Source organism: Drosophila montana, unplaced genomic scaffold, assembly GCF_035044405.1.
Source record: "Drosophila montana isolate Dmon_TW-CO22-7 unplaced genomic scaffold, ASM3504440v1 contig_3733_1, whole genome shotgun sequence".
Classification (NCBI taxonomy): domain Eukaryota; kingdom Metazoa; phylum Arthropoda; class Insecta; order Diptera; family Drosophilidae; genus Drosophila; species Drosophila montana.
The window spans coordinates 8,296,174-8,313,127 of NW_026998620.1; the positions used below are offsets into that span (position 1 = coordinate 8,296,174).

Genomic DNA, 16,954 nt, shown 5'->3' on the forward strand with positions numbered 1-16,954 from the left:
AGCTTGACAGACAACAACATCAGTTGCAGTCATGTTTAAAGTGGGGGCATTGGCCCCACAAAAACCCCATGATGCGTGTAATGCAATGATCCGCAGAGAGAGCCCGGGCAAATCCCCAATGAATGCCAGTTGGCCGGCACTTGGGAGCGTTAATGTGCCATAACGAATGCATTAGAGACATTCCAACTTTGCCGAGTTGTAAGCGTTGTAAAGGGAGAACATTTTAAAATTTAATTACTACAAGCGCTCGCTCGTTCGCCTGCGCAGTGTATGTGCATTGACAAAATGAGAATGAAAAGGGCTGCCCCAATAAAGCGGAAGCCTCCCAAAGAAGTATGCTACAAATTCAGAGTTTAGCCCCAAACCATATGGCACGCACAGAAGAAAACATATGTTGCTGCCTCCGTGGCCATATAACAATACAATACCCAAGACAGACGGGAGGGAATAGCAACAGCTTCTCTGATATCATTACTCAACCAACAAGCCACAAAAACACGTACACACACTCACACACATACTGAGAGAGGCATGCGAGTTTCCGTTTTGTTGGGGCGGTGTGTGCGTGTCATGTTCGTTTTTTGTCTGCGCTTTGCGCGCTTTTACTCCCTCTTCCGCTCTCTCTTTCTCTCTCGCTCACTCTCTCTGTTTGTCTCTCTCGCCTTGTGATATTATCAAGTGAAGTGCTTTTGCGGTTTTTGCCGTTGCTTTGTCTATCACATACACACATACAGACACCCACCTCTGCTATTTCGCCGCGAACTGCTGATATATTTCGCTGTGTGTGTGTGTGTGTGTGTTTGTGTGTGCGTGCGTTTTGGCTTTGTTATTATTAGTATTACCACATGTTGTTTTTGTATTTAAGCTAATTCTTTTATGTCCATAAAACGTGCAGCCACATAAAAATAAAAACCAAACAGCAAACAACAAACGACAAATAACAAAAGCAAGGCAACACCAAAGCAAAGCGCCGCCTCATGATAAGCCAAGTGGCGAATTCAAGCGTAGTCAGCATTGATAGCAACCAGCCAGTCAGCCAGCCAGCTTACCTCATTCTCCCTCCCATCCTCTTGCCCGTAATCGTATAAAGGTGCCTACTTCACACAAAATTACCCTTTTCAATTTGCCCGCCGTGTGGTACAGGAGATGACTGTGGCAAGCATCGCTTCCCCTTTGTCTGTGCTGCTCGTTTATTGACTTTTTGTCATTGCTGCTAATGCATATAGCAGTAGCCAGCAATAGCAGCATACACTCGCACACCCAGCAGCGGCAGCTTTATTTTTATAGCTCGCATTACGTTTAATGTTTGGCTTAACTTAGTTACTCTCGATGCTCGACTCTGGCTCTGACTCAGACTCCGTCTCCAACTCTGTCTTTGGCATTGTCTTTGCACTCGTGAGTGCGGTAATTAAGTGTCACATGTAATTACAATACACTTCTGCATGTGCTGCATGCAACATGGCTTTGTAATTAGAGTTTAGCGGCAATATTAGCTCTTAACATTCACTACATAACAAAAACTAAGCCAAAGCAATCACCACTCGCTTTCTGTAGCCGCATTCTGGTTAATTTCAATGAATATTCTGTGAGCTTTTTGCAATTATTTACCTCTCGCAAATCCCAACTAATAACAGGCGAAAACAACAAAAACGGAAGAAAAAAACTCCCTGCTTGTTTGCCCAACCGTTGCAGTTGGAGAATTTACGCAAACAGCTTTACTTAAATAGAACTTGGTTCTATTTGCATAGCTGTGGAGTGCGAATCATGATTAGCTGCACGCGGGCTGTTCGCTCTGTTATTAAACAGGAGATGATGAAAATTAAATCTTTAAGCAGCCTTCTATATGTTAATATAAGAAACGTCTTTCGCTTTGATGCATTATTATATGGCTTTTCAAAATCCAATGGACATATGCATACATTTAATTAAGTGCTTGTTGACCTTTGCCTATTTGACTCAAATTTTAAATTGATTGCAAACGCTTTTTTCTTAAATGTCTTCTCTGATCCCGTGTAAGATATGTATTGTCAAACTGTTCTTAATAATAGACATTCATTTAATTTTTATTTATAAATTCTTTTTTATTTCATGTCTTAATCAATTTAAAAGCCCTTATAGCCCTTAAAGGCTTAAAAATATTTTACAATTTAAAATTAATAAATAATGAATATGAAATAAAGTAAAATATTACTAACAGAAAATAAAATAAATAAATTACAACATCCCGATCACTAATAAAATGGACGCCCATCAAATACTGCTATTAATGCTCGAAAATGCACGGAAAATAAATTTATTTCTTGTGCTATCTAGGTTCTTGACTTAAGAATTATTGCATTATGTAGAAATAAGTAGAACTAGTTGCCAATTTCACATTAAACTGCCCTCGTCTAATGCTGTATCATATAATCTAATGCAATTTACCGCGCACCCTTTTATGTTGACTTAGTTAGCTCAAGTTAACCCAAACAGAAATGCAAAGCTCGCTTAAGCACCACTTAAATTTCACTCAATGCTAAAAAAAAAAAATATAAACAATAATAGCAATAACAACAAAAACAGCTCACCTGAGCTGAATCTCTGTAATTTACTTAACTTGCGTAAATATTAAATATTTATATTGTTCTCTTCTCTTTTATTTTTCTCTTTTTATGTACCGTAATCGTATATACTTCATCTACCACACACACAACTACAAACTTGCCTACCTGCCTACCATTCAATTAAACTCAACTCAACTGAATAAACTGAAACCATCTTCAACTTCTCTGCTGTGCTGTGCCTCTACATCATCAACTACAACTACAACCACAAATACTATTAACATAACAACTACAAAAAAACCAACCGTTGCCCGCACCAAAAAACTGTCTCCAATGCGAATGCATCTGTATCTTTTTGTGCGTTACTGTGAACCTGTGCCTGTGGGGCCATGCAGCGCGGAAGCGACGAACTTTTGAGTCAAGCAGCAGTCATGGCGCCCGCTTCCGACAATAATAATCAGGATCTGGCCACAAAGAAGGCCAAACTGGATTCGAGCACCGTGCTGGCCGGCGGAATTGGTAAGTTTTATATATTTCTCTGCACGCTCTCTGTCTCTCTCTCTCTCTCTCTTGCTCTCCTATCTCTTAATGTCTGCCTCGCAACTTATCTGTGCCTCTAGCTTAACTATACCCTTACCTATGCCTTTACCTGCCTCTCCGTCTGTGTTGCGCCCACATAAACCCATTTTATGGCACGCCTGGGCCGCTCAACTTAAGTGCACTTTGCAGCCATAGTTTAGGCCAGGTTGGGCTGCCAATTAGCCACCGCCGCCGCCGCAGCCCGCGCTGCGTGCATTAGCCAATGCCAATGGCATAATCCTGCTTAAGCCAGTGCCGGCCACTTGGCTACTTGTGACAGACGCTCGAGTATGGGACACGCATTCGCGACTGGTCTTATAGCCAATTAACCCGCCAATTAGCATGGAAACAAACATTTCGACGAGGCCTTTGTTGTTGGTCGCAAAATATGAAAAAGTGTAGTATAGCCGCCACGTTGGCGTTCTAAGCAGCCCAGCTTGGCAATTCCAGCACATTAATTAGCCCTACGCACACAAACACAAACACCACCAACGCCACCACCAAATACAAAGCGTGTGCGTGTTAGCTGGCGCAAAGTAATAAAGCTAATCAAAAACCACTCGCGCCAGAAACCAAAAACCCGAACCTGAACCACACATTAGGCAAATATTTGACAAGCGCCCGTCACAGTCGCTGTTTAAACCAAAAGTCGAAACCAAAAATCAGTCAGCCACAAAATGATTTTAAATATCAACAAATCCATGCGAACACATTTTTCATGCACACACACACACATGCACAGCTATAAATGCCAATGTAATCACAAAGGTCGAACCACCAGACATTCACAAATGGCTATCAAAATGAAAGCACCTTTTGGTTTCCATAGATTTCATTAGAATTGAGCTGAAAATTAATACGCTTTTGGTTTTTCCAATTAGCAGTCCTTTAAAGCGCGTCAGTTAACTGCTGCGTCACAATGTGAATCAATGGCAGCATATGGTTGAATAGAAAAAAAACGTAAGCTTTTTAACGGGTTGTGCTGCCCGCCCTCCAGTCAGACAGGAGATAGTCAAAGGACCTCAAACACACACCCTCGCACACTCACACACAACACACGTACGAAGTGAGTGGCAATCGAGAACGCAACGAAAATAAACGCAAAAGCAAAAGCATAATATTTATTTATTACTCTACAAAGGACTTTTCTATTAATTAAAAAGCAACAAGCTCTGTCCCCTCCACACACACACACACACACACACACACACACACACACACACATTGATACATACGCACTGTTGGCCAGTTGGTAACTGGCAAAGAGTTGCAGGCGTTCATTGTTTGAATGGCCGGTCCAGACGCAGACGACCCAGCGGCATTTGAGTGCCAACTCATGCATACAAACGAAAGCAGTCGGGCAGGCTGATCGGGCTGGTAGTATGGATAGAAACATGGCTGGTAGAAACCGTGGACTGCTGCTTGGGAATCCACCTCGACTTGACACCTGCCGCACGCCACATGCCACCTGCGGCCTTTTTAATTTTCCACGCAAAGTTCATGCGCAACACAAAGCATGGCAAAATTTTTAAAGTCATGAGCAGCTTAAGGTTGAACAGACAGAGAGGAACAAAAGCAGCAGGCGAGAATAAGAAGTGCCACTGAAAATCCAATAAATTCATTTGTATTTGTTGTGCGTGTGTCCGTGTATGTGTGTCTCTGTGTGTGGTAGCTCGCATGGAAACCACTTAAAGCTGACGCACAAAGGCAAAAATACGTTGCCGATGCCGAAAATAATAACAAAAGAAATTGTTAAATAAATGTGTAAGGACACTTTTATTGCATTGCCGTACTGAGCCAACAAAAATTACAACAAAAACCACAAAACACAACAACAAATGCCAGACAAGTAAATAGGCAGCATCCACAAAAGCAACAAAAAGCATTGTGTGGCCAGCCTTAGACAAACAGACGCACACACTGACATACATACCAACACACACACAGCAACTGCCAAAAATTGTTTTTTTTTGTTTTTTTTTTTTTTTGGTGGTCTGGCACGCCCCAAACGCTAGGTAGTGTATTCATTCAACGTCCATTGGCCACTGCCTGTTGTCAATTGTATTTGTATTCTATACTAAACCAATACACTGAGCAACGTTTCCGTTACACGAGCTTAGCCATCGAACATGCAACAAATTTTGCACGTAAATGTAATAAAAACACTTTTGGCCCAATGCCCCACCACGCCCGACCACTTCAAGTGAGTGGTGTGTGTGTGTGTGTGTGTGTGTGTGAGTGTGTGTGTGTGTGTGAGTGTGTGTGTGTGCGTGCGAGAAGCACTCTTCGAATAAGTGGCCACGCTCCGTTCGGCTCATCTTACAATGCAAAGCGCACACAGTTTTCTATATACATGTATATATGTATATATTTGATATATTTACTTTTTTCTTATGCCTCAAGTTCCGTTTGTTCATGTAATAAATACTCGCATTTGCTTAGTAGCGTTTGATTTATTTTGTTTTGATTATTATGCATATTTTATGCAAGCCAAATTAGACCCCTGGGACTGAAGCTTGAGACCCGATGCCGGCTAATTCGAACCACGCTAAAAACGCAACCAAACCTAAACAAAAACTCAAAACGAACTAAACCAAGCCGACTCGAGCTAAGCCGTGGCAATGTCGCGTGTCTGGTCTGGGACAGCAGCATGTGTAGCCATTGATGTTGTTTTTGTTGTTGTGGTCGTTGCCGCGTGCTTGTTGTTTATTGTTACAGCCTTCGCACACACACATATGATACACAAAGCCATACATACGAACGAGTATATATATGCATGCATGTAACCAAGCCATGTTTGTCCAGCACCGCCAATATTTGTTTGTTTATTGACCGATTTGGGGGCGACTATTGGTCAACAGGCATTAGAGTTCAAGGTGTTAAAACGCAACGTTCAAAATAAATGTACAGAAAATAAAACCAATCGTCTATGGACATGCATAGATGTTTGGTGTAGGTATATGACTAAATATATAGGCTTAGAGCAAAATTTTTGACCTTTTTGGAGCTACTGAAAGGGGATCGCCGACAACAATTGATTAGTCTGAGCTGTATTATATTAGGTAAAAACTAAAACCTGTTCCACTCATGGGGAAGCCTAAACAATAAAATTGAAATCTTTATTGAAAGCTGTTAGGCTTTTTAATAATACAATCAAATGTAGTTTATCGTAATTTTAGAAAATGATAATACACATACAGAAAATATAAATTAAAAAAATTAATATATATATATCAGCGTCCAAATTCACTTGGTCAGTGAACAGGCTAGGAAAAAAAGTTTGCTTATCTGTGATTATATATATATATATATATATAAGCAAACTTTCTTTCCTAGTCTGTTCACTCACCAAGTGAAATCCGTAATGTTAAGCTGACATCATTTTATAAACTCAATTCAATCAGCCAGACAAGCACACGCATCAGAGCCAAGTCAAGTACTCGACCATTTTTATAGCCATAACCAAAAGGGCAAAGCTTGGAATGTTTTTGCACTGCAAACTGCGTGCTGTGCATGCAGCGACCAATGCGTCCTCATTGTCCTGCATGTGTGTTTTGTGTGTGCGTGTGTGTGTGTGTGTGTGAGTCTCCTGTCTGACGGCGCGTGCCGCCTTGTGTCTCGGATATCGCAGCACTCTCGCACGTCTGTTGCGTGTAAATATTTTCACAGTCAATAAAATAATATTGTCATATTTATTTGTAAGCGGCGCCGTCAACGTCTGTGTAAATATTGAGAGAGCACTGGAAACCAGAATAAAAATCAGAATTTGCACTTGGTCAGCGGCAACAACAACAGCTGAAAGGCAAACACACAGTCCGTTGATGTCAATTGGTTATGGGCTGTGGTCCAGTGCGATCATTTATGACCGGCACTGTGAGTGCCGGCTAGCTGAACGTGCATTTATTGTCATTATTTATATGGGTTGACTTTTGACTTGCGGCTGCCACAAGCCGCATGTCCAATGTATATTCACATATATATTACTTAATTAAACATACGACCCGCTGCCTGCTTAGCCCTGCAATTCATAGCATACTTAGCAGCGCAGCAGCTGCTACTGCAACTGCAATAGCTTTAAACCGTAGTTCGTGATTACAAACTGCAAATGAAGCGGAAAAAGCGTTGCCGAGCACTTGCCGCTGCTCCTCGACTCTATGCACTTGTAATTTATGCAATTGATATACTTCATAGAACTACAACCCACGTAGTTGGACTCCCACCCGAATGCGCCACTTGACTGCGCACAGAACATAGAATCTGCGTCTGCTTTTACCAGACTGCATTCTACTTCTGCAACGTAGTCTGGCAGCACTAAAAAAAGAAAATGAAAACTATTCCCGTAATTGAAATGCAATTAAAATTTATAAACGTCCTCAGCCTTTGCGTGCGTTGACTTCTCGCATACAGTGTCTCTTTCCCTTTCCCCCCGCTCCTTCAGCCTTGTGTCTATGTGCTAACAAATTTTTAATGAATTACATTACTTGCGGGTGTTAGGCTCGTGCCTTGGCTGTAGCAGAGGCAGAGCAGCAGCAGGATAAAAAATCGTTATTTTCAATTATGGCTGGCCTGAAAACAGAAATGTACTTGGCTAAATTAAGAAGGAGGGAACTCAAACATCGCTGCTGGCGTTGGGTTTCAGTTGTTGGTAAAAACTTGTGCTATGATTGATTATGCGCAGACAGATGTTTAAATTAAAGACAACGCGCTGGCAAAGTAAATATCATTAAGTCATTACGCATGCACGCACAAGACACACACACAGCAAGTTGTTGGCCAACAATTTAAAATTTATGATGTGTGAGCCTGTAAAAACCTAATTTACTGTCGCATAATTAAAGCCAAAGCGTGTTTGCGTGTGTGAATATTCAAATATTGGTAATAATCACACAGACATACAAACATTGGCGTCACGCTTACATTAAATCATTAAATGCCGCGACGTAAGCACAAATTTAATTGTTATTAACAATCAGCATATTTTTCAAATCCACCCCCCACATTTACCTGGGTGTAGAGATGGTGGGGCAGCTACTTTTGGGTTGAACGGCGGTCTGTGTTTGTGGAGCTGACCATTTATCGTATTTTTTCGTGGCTTTGTTTCAACTGTCGACGCTCGACGCGCTTTTCCATTCATTTTCATTTACATTTTTCGTTTGGGGTTTTTGTTTGCTTTATGAATTTAAATTGTCATTAATTAACTTTGTGCATGTTGCGACCGTTAAAGCAAAGAAAAAAAAACCATATGCACTGCTCTCAAATTATTACACATACGCCGCATTGTTCGATCGCAAAAGCAACAACTACAAACAGCATATGGACATGGAACATGAAACAGCTGACCATCCGTTATTTCCATGCGCACACCGGGGCCAACTCAATTACAGTTTGTAAACTTTTCAATTAGCCATAAATAGTTTATATGTACATATATATTTTCATGCAATTCATCGATGGCCGAGGCGTGGCCCGACATGACGCTGCATGTGTGTATGGGCTTAATTGAAAGGTGCCCGGTTGCCGCCCCATAAGGATATTGTGCGTGTCATTAATACAGTTGAGCTTTAGTCGCGCCTTCCATTGCAGCTCATTTTAATGCGATGCAACAGTGCGTATGATTGTTATTTATACATCCATGCGCCAACACGCAACAAGCATCATTATCGAATGCAAATTTTATTACACGCACACTCTTTATTTTTCGCTGTGCTTGGCATTTAACGTGTGTATGGGTGCGTGATTATTTTAACAGCACGCCCCTCAGGTTAAACGGTTTTTGTCTTGAAAGTGAATAATTTATGCAGCCACCTTCTAAAGATATTGTAAGATTTCGTATCGAATACCAGCATACCAGATTCCCAAAAAGAACTATAAAATGATAACCTATTTTAACATATGTACATACCAACAAGTTATACGTATATTCTTGGCAAGCTCTCCAAACTCCTTAAAGTACTCAAAAAATGCAACAGAGACTCGCTCACTTCAACAAAATTGAGCCGCAGGGCATGAGGCACCAGTCGCATTGAGCCCGACTGAAAATACCGAACATTTTTTTCAATTCAGTTGCTCGTTTTCGGCTGCAGCTGTCTGCTCCAGGGCCTTGTTGGCTGTGTTTCCGGCCGTCGTCGACTCGTCGCCATCTTCCTTTTCAATTATGCCCTCCGCTGCCTTTATGTTCAGGTCAGGTGATTGGCTGGGAGGAGATGTATGAGTTGGGAGGGAAGCCCGGCGGCAACGCTCGCCGTTGAGTGAATGTCGATGGTAGTCGATTTGCTCATTGCACTGACGTAGTTTCTCGCTTTCACACCATCAGGCAGCATTTGTTGCGATTTGTTACAAACTCCCCCTCGTTGCGGCGCAAAGCGACAGCAACAGCAACAAGAACAACAACAGAAACAAAAGCAACAACGTCGCAGTTTCAACTGCTAGTGGAAAACAAACCTAAATTGAGTTGTTGATGGCGAACGTCAAAAAATCCACAAATTTTCGTTTCGCGCGTTTTCAGTAGATTTCATTTTTTCAGTTTTTCTTTTTTTTTCAATTTTTTTCATTTATTTTTTTGTTTTTTTTGTTTCGCTGCTCGTTGACAGCGTCATCATGCATGATAGATAGTTTTACATATTTTCAGTACCGTCGTTTTTTCCGGCAACTGCCCAGCGGCACTTGATTTGTTGTTTGTCTTGTGCAGCACGTTTCCGTTCTATTCGCTTTTATTTCGTTTTTCTAATACTCTCACTCAACTGAGATAAAGTTGGTATAAGAGCACATATGGTATTTGATAAGCAACTGCAGAAATCTCCCACAAAATATATAGCTGTCATTTAATACAAACATTCCGTTAAGCAAATGCAAAAAATTTCAAATATTAAGAATATATTTTGGTCGAGTTTTATCCCCTTGGTGCAGGTATATTTTAGTCGAGTAAGTTGCAGCTCTTTATTTATGGGCAGCGGCGCTCGGCCGGTACTTGGCCATCGATTTTTAATAAATTTATGAGCTGCCAAAAGGTTGAGAGCGGCTAAAATGCCGTGCACTTTGGTTTGCTTCTGCCCTGCATAATTTCGTTTCAACTTCATTTCCGTTCCGAACTAATCAAAAAGTGTAATTTCCGATTAGTTGTATTCACCATCAAATGCTGCGCCACGCTGACCAAACTGCAGTTGAGAGGCCGAGTCGAGCCGAGTCCCCTCTCAAAGTTGGCATGACTTTTACTTCAAGTTGGCCTGAATGGCCAGCCAGTTGGCCCAACGATGGATGGATTGGGGCTCTGTGCCTATTTTTCATTTATTTCTTCACTTTTTTTGTTGCTCATTGTTATAAATTGGCACATTGACCCATGCAGGTTGGCGGCGATTTAAAGTTTGCGTCTAGTTGAACAGCAACAGGAACTAGGGCGGCAGCGGAAACGGGCCGACAAGCATATCGAGACTGGGTCGGGTAATGACCCTTTTATGTGTTAAGCTATTATTAGTAAGGACCTAGTGAAAGCAGCTAACAGTAAGCTAGTAGGTTAGTTAGTAAGTAGTTATTAAGCGCTGCTGATAAATATGAAGAATTGAAGGGATCTTTGGTGGAGCTGTGTTAACGTAGACAAAATAATAACTTAAGCTTAGTAAATGTAAAATTTAAATACTTAAAAAAGAAGGCAAAGGCTCTGGGCCTTTACCTAACTTAAGCGTTTTGATCTAGGCATGATTCACGATAAGCAGTCTTGAATGGATGAAAGGATGTGCTGATAAATAAGGGTACTTATCTGGCAAGCTTATCAATTGTCATGAGTACCCAGTTCAGTGCAACTTCTGAGCTCCGCTAAAATCTGTCGTACAAAAATGAAATGTATACGCTGGACCGACCTCTTGTATATCTTAAGGCGTTTCCATCGCACTCATCTGCTTCTTTAAATACTCGTACACAGTACTATCGAATTTCTTGAGCTAAGGATTTTCCAAAGGGCTTACCTCTTTTTCCATAAAGTCCTGCAACTCGTTCGTCGCCCACTTCTTCTTGGGCCCATCCATACAGTTCGTGGGTGTTAAAAAGCACTCTTTAAAATCCATTTCAAATTTAAATGCAGCAAAGCTCAAATGCTGGCAGTCGGCAGGACAAAGTGCAAATTCCTGTGGCAAATGCCGTTTTTGCCATTGGCTTTGTCGCGAGCTATCTCTTGCACATATTCTGTTTGCTTGTTTAGCAAGTGCGGTAAATACTGCAAATACACACACGACGACAGCTATGAAAAAACATACAAATACAAAAACCAAACCAAAAACTGTGCACCAATGTGTTTGCAACATTTCATTTGCATATGATGGGGCACGCTCACAAGCACGCATTCGCACACACACACACATAAAAGAAAAACCCAGCACATTAACAGGTGTTGACTAAGCACCAGCTAGACAAGCTGCAGTCGGCGCCACCTCCACTGCCCAGCACTCGCGGTGTCAGTTGTTGCGGCCGGCAGCAAGAGCAGCAATACATATAAACTTTTTTTTTATAAAGCATGTGCCATGCCAGCAAATTTGTTTGCTTTTGTTTATAAAAATTTAAGGCACTTTAGACAGATGTGCAATGGGGTCGCAGCGAAATCCCTAAAATGCTCTCTGCCGGCCAACAACAACAGCCTAAAATCCCATTTGTGCACCCCTGTTGCAATGCAGCTCAACGGTGGAGCCACTTTATTTATGCAAAAATAACAAACAAACACCAAGCTGGCAAACGAACAACTACAGCAAAGACAATCGTTGTCTATTGGCGTGTGTGTGTGTGTGTGTGTGTGTTTGTATTTGTGTGTTGGGCTCGAACCTGGCTGGACCAGACCGGACATTGTCGCTGTGTGGATTATTCACAGTCAGAGAGTGCAATGAATGAATTTATGCGCCAGGCTGTTGCCGCTTCCCCTGCACCTGCTAGTCCCTTGCCCCTTTAGTGTCCATGCAACGCCGTCCATGTATACAAATGCCGCAACGTTCGCCATGTTATCGGGCCTTTTATTTGGCTTGTTCACAGTGAGAGAGAACAAAATGCATGAAAAAACAACAATAAGAACGTGAATATTAAGCGACGCACGGAAGCGGAAGTACTGACGGCGAACGGTGCCGTTTGGCATGGCAGCTGTTAATATTTTAAGCGGCTTATTAATTAGTTGACCCACCCACTCAGCCACTCACTCACCATACATATTGTATATCTCTCTCTCTTTCGCTCTATAAATTTTACTTACGCATACTCGTACATTCTCTCTTTGCAGCCAAAGCCTCGAAAGTCATTCATTTGCGCAACATTCCAAACGAATCTGGTGAATCGGACGTAGTTGCACTTGGCATACCATTCGGACGTGTGACAAATGTCCTGGTGCTGAAGGGCAAGAATCAAGCATTTATTGAAATGGCCGACGAGATATCCGCCACATCGATGGTATCCTGTTATACAGTGAATCCGCCACAGATGCGCGGCCGCATGGTCTACGTGCAGTTCTCCAATCATCGCGAGCTCAAGACGGACCAGAGTCACAATGTAAGTGTATGCAAAACGATAACTAAAACAAAACTCTTTAAGCCAAAACTTATAAGCAACTAAATCAGTTGGCCTTAAGTGTTATTAATGTGGCAATTAAGTTTCGGTCTGAGGCAAACAACGATTTATATGCAAATGTTGTTGCTACTGTCTCGTTATTATGTGGGTCGCTCACTGATTAATTACAATCTCTTGGGCAACTTAATTCCCCCAAGACACACACACACACACACACACACTCACATATGTTGGCCATTCATAAATGCTAAGGGATATTTGTCAGTGACGGTCCAAACCAATTTCTAATTTTAATTTCGTAAGCCACAAAGTCACTGCCAAAGTTTAAAAAGCTTTCAAATAAATACACAAACCCGCACACAAATACGAACACAGTTACAGATAAATGTAGATATGCATATACATATACATAAATATGCGTGTATATAGCTGGCACACATGCCTGACAAAAGCAGTGAAATGCATAGTTTTTGGGGTTTTGTGGCCAAAACATATACACACTCATACATACACTAACGGACTATACACAAATGAAAACCACAAGGCTCTAGCCACACATAGACATTCCGAGATACGAACAGACAAACGTACGGCAGCTGCTTAGCACAAAGTCAAAAGCATATTTTGATTACTTAAATGAAAGCAGCAGCAGCAGCAACAACAACAACAAGAACAACAGCAGCAACAAAGTGCGCAATATTGTTGTTGTTGCCTGCCGAAAAACCCCAAAACGACGTTGTCACCTTTTGCGTGTGTGTGTGTATGCGTATGTGTGTGCTTGTGTGCACCACCTGCCTCTCGGCTTACGTAGCTCACATTGTAGCCCAAAATGACCCCAAGCAAAACTACTTAAAAAGAGATCGTCAGTCATGTGCTGCAACAACAGCTACAACAGCAACAAAAAAGGTTAAGAGGCTGCAGCAACTGAGCAGCAACAACAATGCCAGTAGGCGTGCCTATGAATAAGGTGACATCAACAACAACAACAGGAGGAGCAACAACAGCAGCAGCAGCAGCAGCCAGCGCTAACGTCATGGCCAAACAATACAGTTACATTTTACTGATTACCTTTTGGCTGTGCCAGCGTGTGTGCGTGGGTGTGGCCAGATTTCTCTTGTTAACTACTAATCCTGGTAAAAGGCCTTGTTGCTGCCATCGCTCCCAGTCCCAATGAGAAAGCAGACAACGCAGACGAGTGGAAAAGTCAACGCCGCTGTCGTTGCTTTTGCTCTAGTGGAAAATCTCTGTGTGTGTGTGTGAGCTTAATCTTGTGTGTAAAGCTCTTCTTGACTGTCATTGGTGTTTTTGTTGTTGTTGTTACCGCTTTTGTTGTTGCCGCCGCTTGGCCAACATATTTATACAATTTCTCATTTCATTCACTTTTCTTTTTCTTTGCTCCCTTTTTTTGGTATGTGTGTAAGTGTGTGTGCCCTGCTGCCCATTGTCAACACATCTCGAAAAATATGTTGTGATTGTGTGTGCGGGTTTTTGTTTTGGCCTGTTGTGCAACTGCTGTTTGGCCTCGCATTTTAAGAAGTGTCTTCATTGGCTTTTGTATAGCGCCGACTTCGTCTCCACCTGGCGCTACCATTGCGCTGATTGCTCAACGTCTTCGCTGTCAGTCTCGAGTTTTACTTTCATCTTCTTTTTGTTAAACGCAGCAACGTGCACAGTTGCAGATAAGATGCTCAGCGTAGTGCTGTTGTCATAGCTGAAATAAAAAAATAACGCTCAAGGAGCCAGCAGCAACAGCTGTCCGCGCAGCTGAAATATTAGTCAAGTGCTTTCCTCAACTTAACATTTTCGAGTTTATGTATTAGTTTTATTAGCTACTCGGCCAAATGCAGTTCGTGAATTCCAAATTGATATTGTTATGCACAAAGGACAGACAGTTCGCTTTGAATTACGTCTGCATAAGGCCCCTGTAGCGTAGGCAACAGTTTCTCATCAGAGCAATTGGCCATGTGAATCCTCAAATAGATATGCTTTAAAATATTCTTTTAAAGCCTTTTGGGCCAGGTAGGCAAGGTGCAAGCGGGAACTCAAATCCATTGCACGCCTTAAGGGATTTAACCCCACACGCACCTGAAAGCAAAGCTGCGACGACAACAGCAACAGCAGCAGCAACAGCAACATCAGCAGTAGCAAATCAGCAATACAGGATTTTCAAATCATCTGCTCACACACACATGCACATACATTTGCAGATTTCAACGCCTGAGTGATTGCGTCGCATAGAGAAACAGCAAAAAAAAATAAAAGAAATAGAAATAAAACAAAAGTAAGGGAGACGAGCGTACGAAAACCAAGTTGGCAGCATCAGAAATGAAAAACCCCGTAGCCCTGCGCGCCACTGACATTTATGTTGGCAATTTGGCAGTCAGGCAGCGTGGCTGTGCTATGCTGTGCCGCGTTGTGCTCGCATCGCAGAGCTGTGTAACAGGATTCTAATATGTCATGTCGGTTGGGACGTCCTTTCACCTATGCCGCTCAGCTCCCCCTACGTTGCCCTGCCCTGCTCTGCTGCTACTGCTGATACTATTTCCACTCCCAGGCACTTCAGGCAACAGTTGTTGTGACTATTTTCGTTGCTATTTACGTTGATGTCTTCTTCTTGCGCACGAGCATCTTAGAAGTACCTTCCCCATGCCACACACGTCACTCGCTTCAGCGACCAGGGCACTGGGAATGGGGCTAGGACTGGGTCAGGACACCCTTGGCTGGGATGCTTTTGCTGCGACTGCTGCTTGGAAATGAAGATAAATGCACTGGAAGTTCACGCGGTTACAACCACAACACAAGCTAGCCACAAATCCACAGAACACCAAAGCCCCCAAGCGGCCCCTTGTCTCGTAATGCCCCCCGCCTCGACCCCGCCCATCGCCTCTTATATTGCTTAGTGGCTCGGCTCAAATTTGACATGTGATTGTTTTGTCTTTGTCTGTAGCTGCGCATCTGTCCCTGTCTATGTATTTGTGTGTGTGTGTTTGTAATTTTGATAAATTAATTTTTTTAGCCGATCCCCAACAAACGAAAAAGGGTTGACATCCACTTGGGACCGGGTTCGGGACCGAGTTTGGAATTGCGCCGCAAACAAAACGAAATTGATTGAAATTTAATTTCAAAACAAAATCCCACGGACACGACGAGTGAGCGAATGTCTCTTGTGTAACATTTGCACTTGCGCCTAAAAGGCGGCAATGCATTCATTAAATTTAAAGCAAGTGACGGCCTCACACACACACACACTACACGAGCTAAAAATTAAAAACTTTGAAGCAATCTGCAAAAGGTGCACCAAACGGTTGCCTTTAATTTTAGTAATCGTCGTAATTGGCACTTGTGCGGTTGCAAACAACAACCCCGACACACAGCAAGCAGGGCACACAGGACGCAGGACATACGCGACAGTGACATTTCAATCGAAGAGCTTGCGGCACAGTTGTCGCTACTCGCAATCTGTGGCTCGCGCTATACGACGCACTGATTACAGGCAGTAACGCCTATCAGATATAGCTGCAAATGTGTATGAGTCTTTGTGTGTGCGTCGCTCCATAGTGGCCATTGCAGCAGGTGTTGGTTTTCCCTCTTGTGATAAGGTTACCTTGTGATTAAATTAAATTGCCGGCCACAGCACAGAAATAAAGCCCCGTTTGCTCAGTTGGCTTGGACATACCCTACGGTCAATGTCATATATTGGCCCATTGCATATAAGAAAGTGCTTGTAACATGTGCAGATTTTTAAAGCTGAAGCTTATATTTTCTAGCCCCAGTTGGTGTGCTTTTATCTACAAAATGTTATTGTTTATAAAACAATTTGCAATGCAAATTGTACTCAATGTTGAGTTATTTATTATTGAAAACTATTTTCAGGCAAGATTTGAAAATTGCATTGCATTGTTACAAAAATAATAATCTGAGGGTATATAAAGTATTCAATAAACGTGAATTTATACAGCCTTCCACATTAAAACTGGGAAATATTGTAGACATAGCTTTCAAAATATTGTTCTTTTATTTTTTAATATCATTTTTCTTAATCGACACTGCTAACAACCTAATAATATACATGTTTTATCATTGAAGTGAACAATTTTCTTATTAACAATAAATTAGGTTGAGGCAGATTATTTATAGCAGTGCTCGTTATTTTGGCGTACAAATATTTCCATCGCAGGAATAAAGGTGACCACAACTTTCTACCAAGAAAGTGCACAATGTCAATTAATAGAAAAAATATAAGAGAGAAAAAATCACGTCAGCATTAGTGCCAAACACAAAATGAGATTAATGTGGAC

At 42.0% G+C, this 16,954-nt stretch overlaps 1 protein-coding gene across 16 annotated transcripts in view; it reads left to right on the forward strand.

Annotated features, from left to right (window-relative positions):
- heph (polypyrimidine tract-binding protein 1 heph) overlaps window positions 1-16,954 on the forward strand; it is a 165,232-nt gene that overhangs the window by 127,205 nt on the left and 21,073 nt on the right. For all 16 annotated transcript variants that reach the window (XM_064694760.1, XM_064694759.1, XM_064694764.1 and 13 more), the window contains 2 exons: window positions 2,939-3,062; window positions 12,373-12,638. In XM_064694760.1, the coding sequence (XP_064550830.1) occupies window positions 2,939-3,062; window positions 12,373-12,638 (390 nt within the window). Of the gene's footprint in view, window positions 1-2,938; window positions 3,063-12,372; window positions 12,639-16,954 lie in introns of those variants that run through there.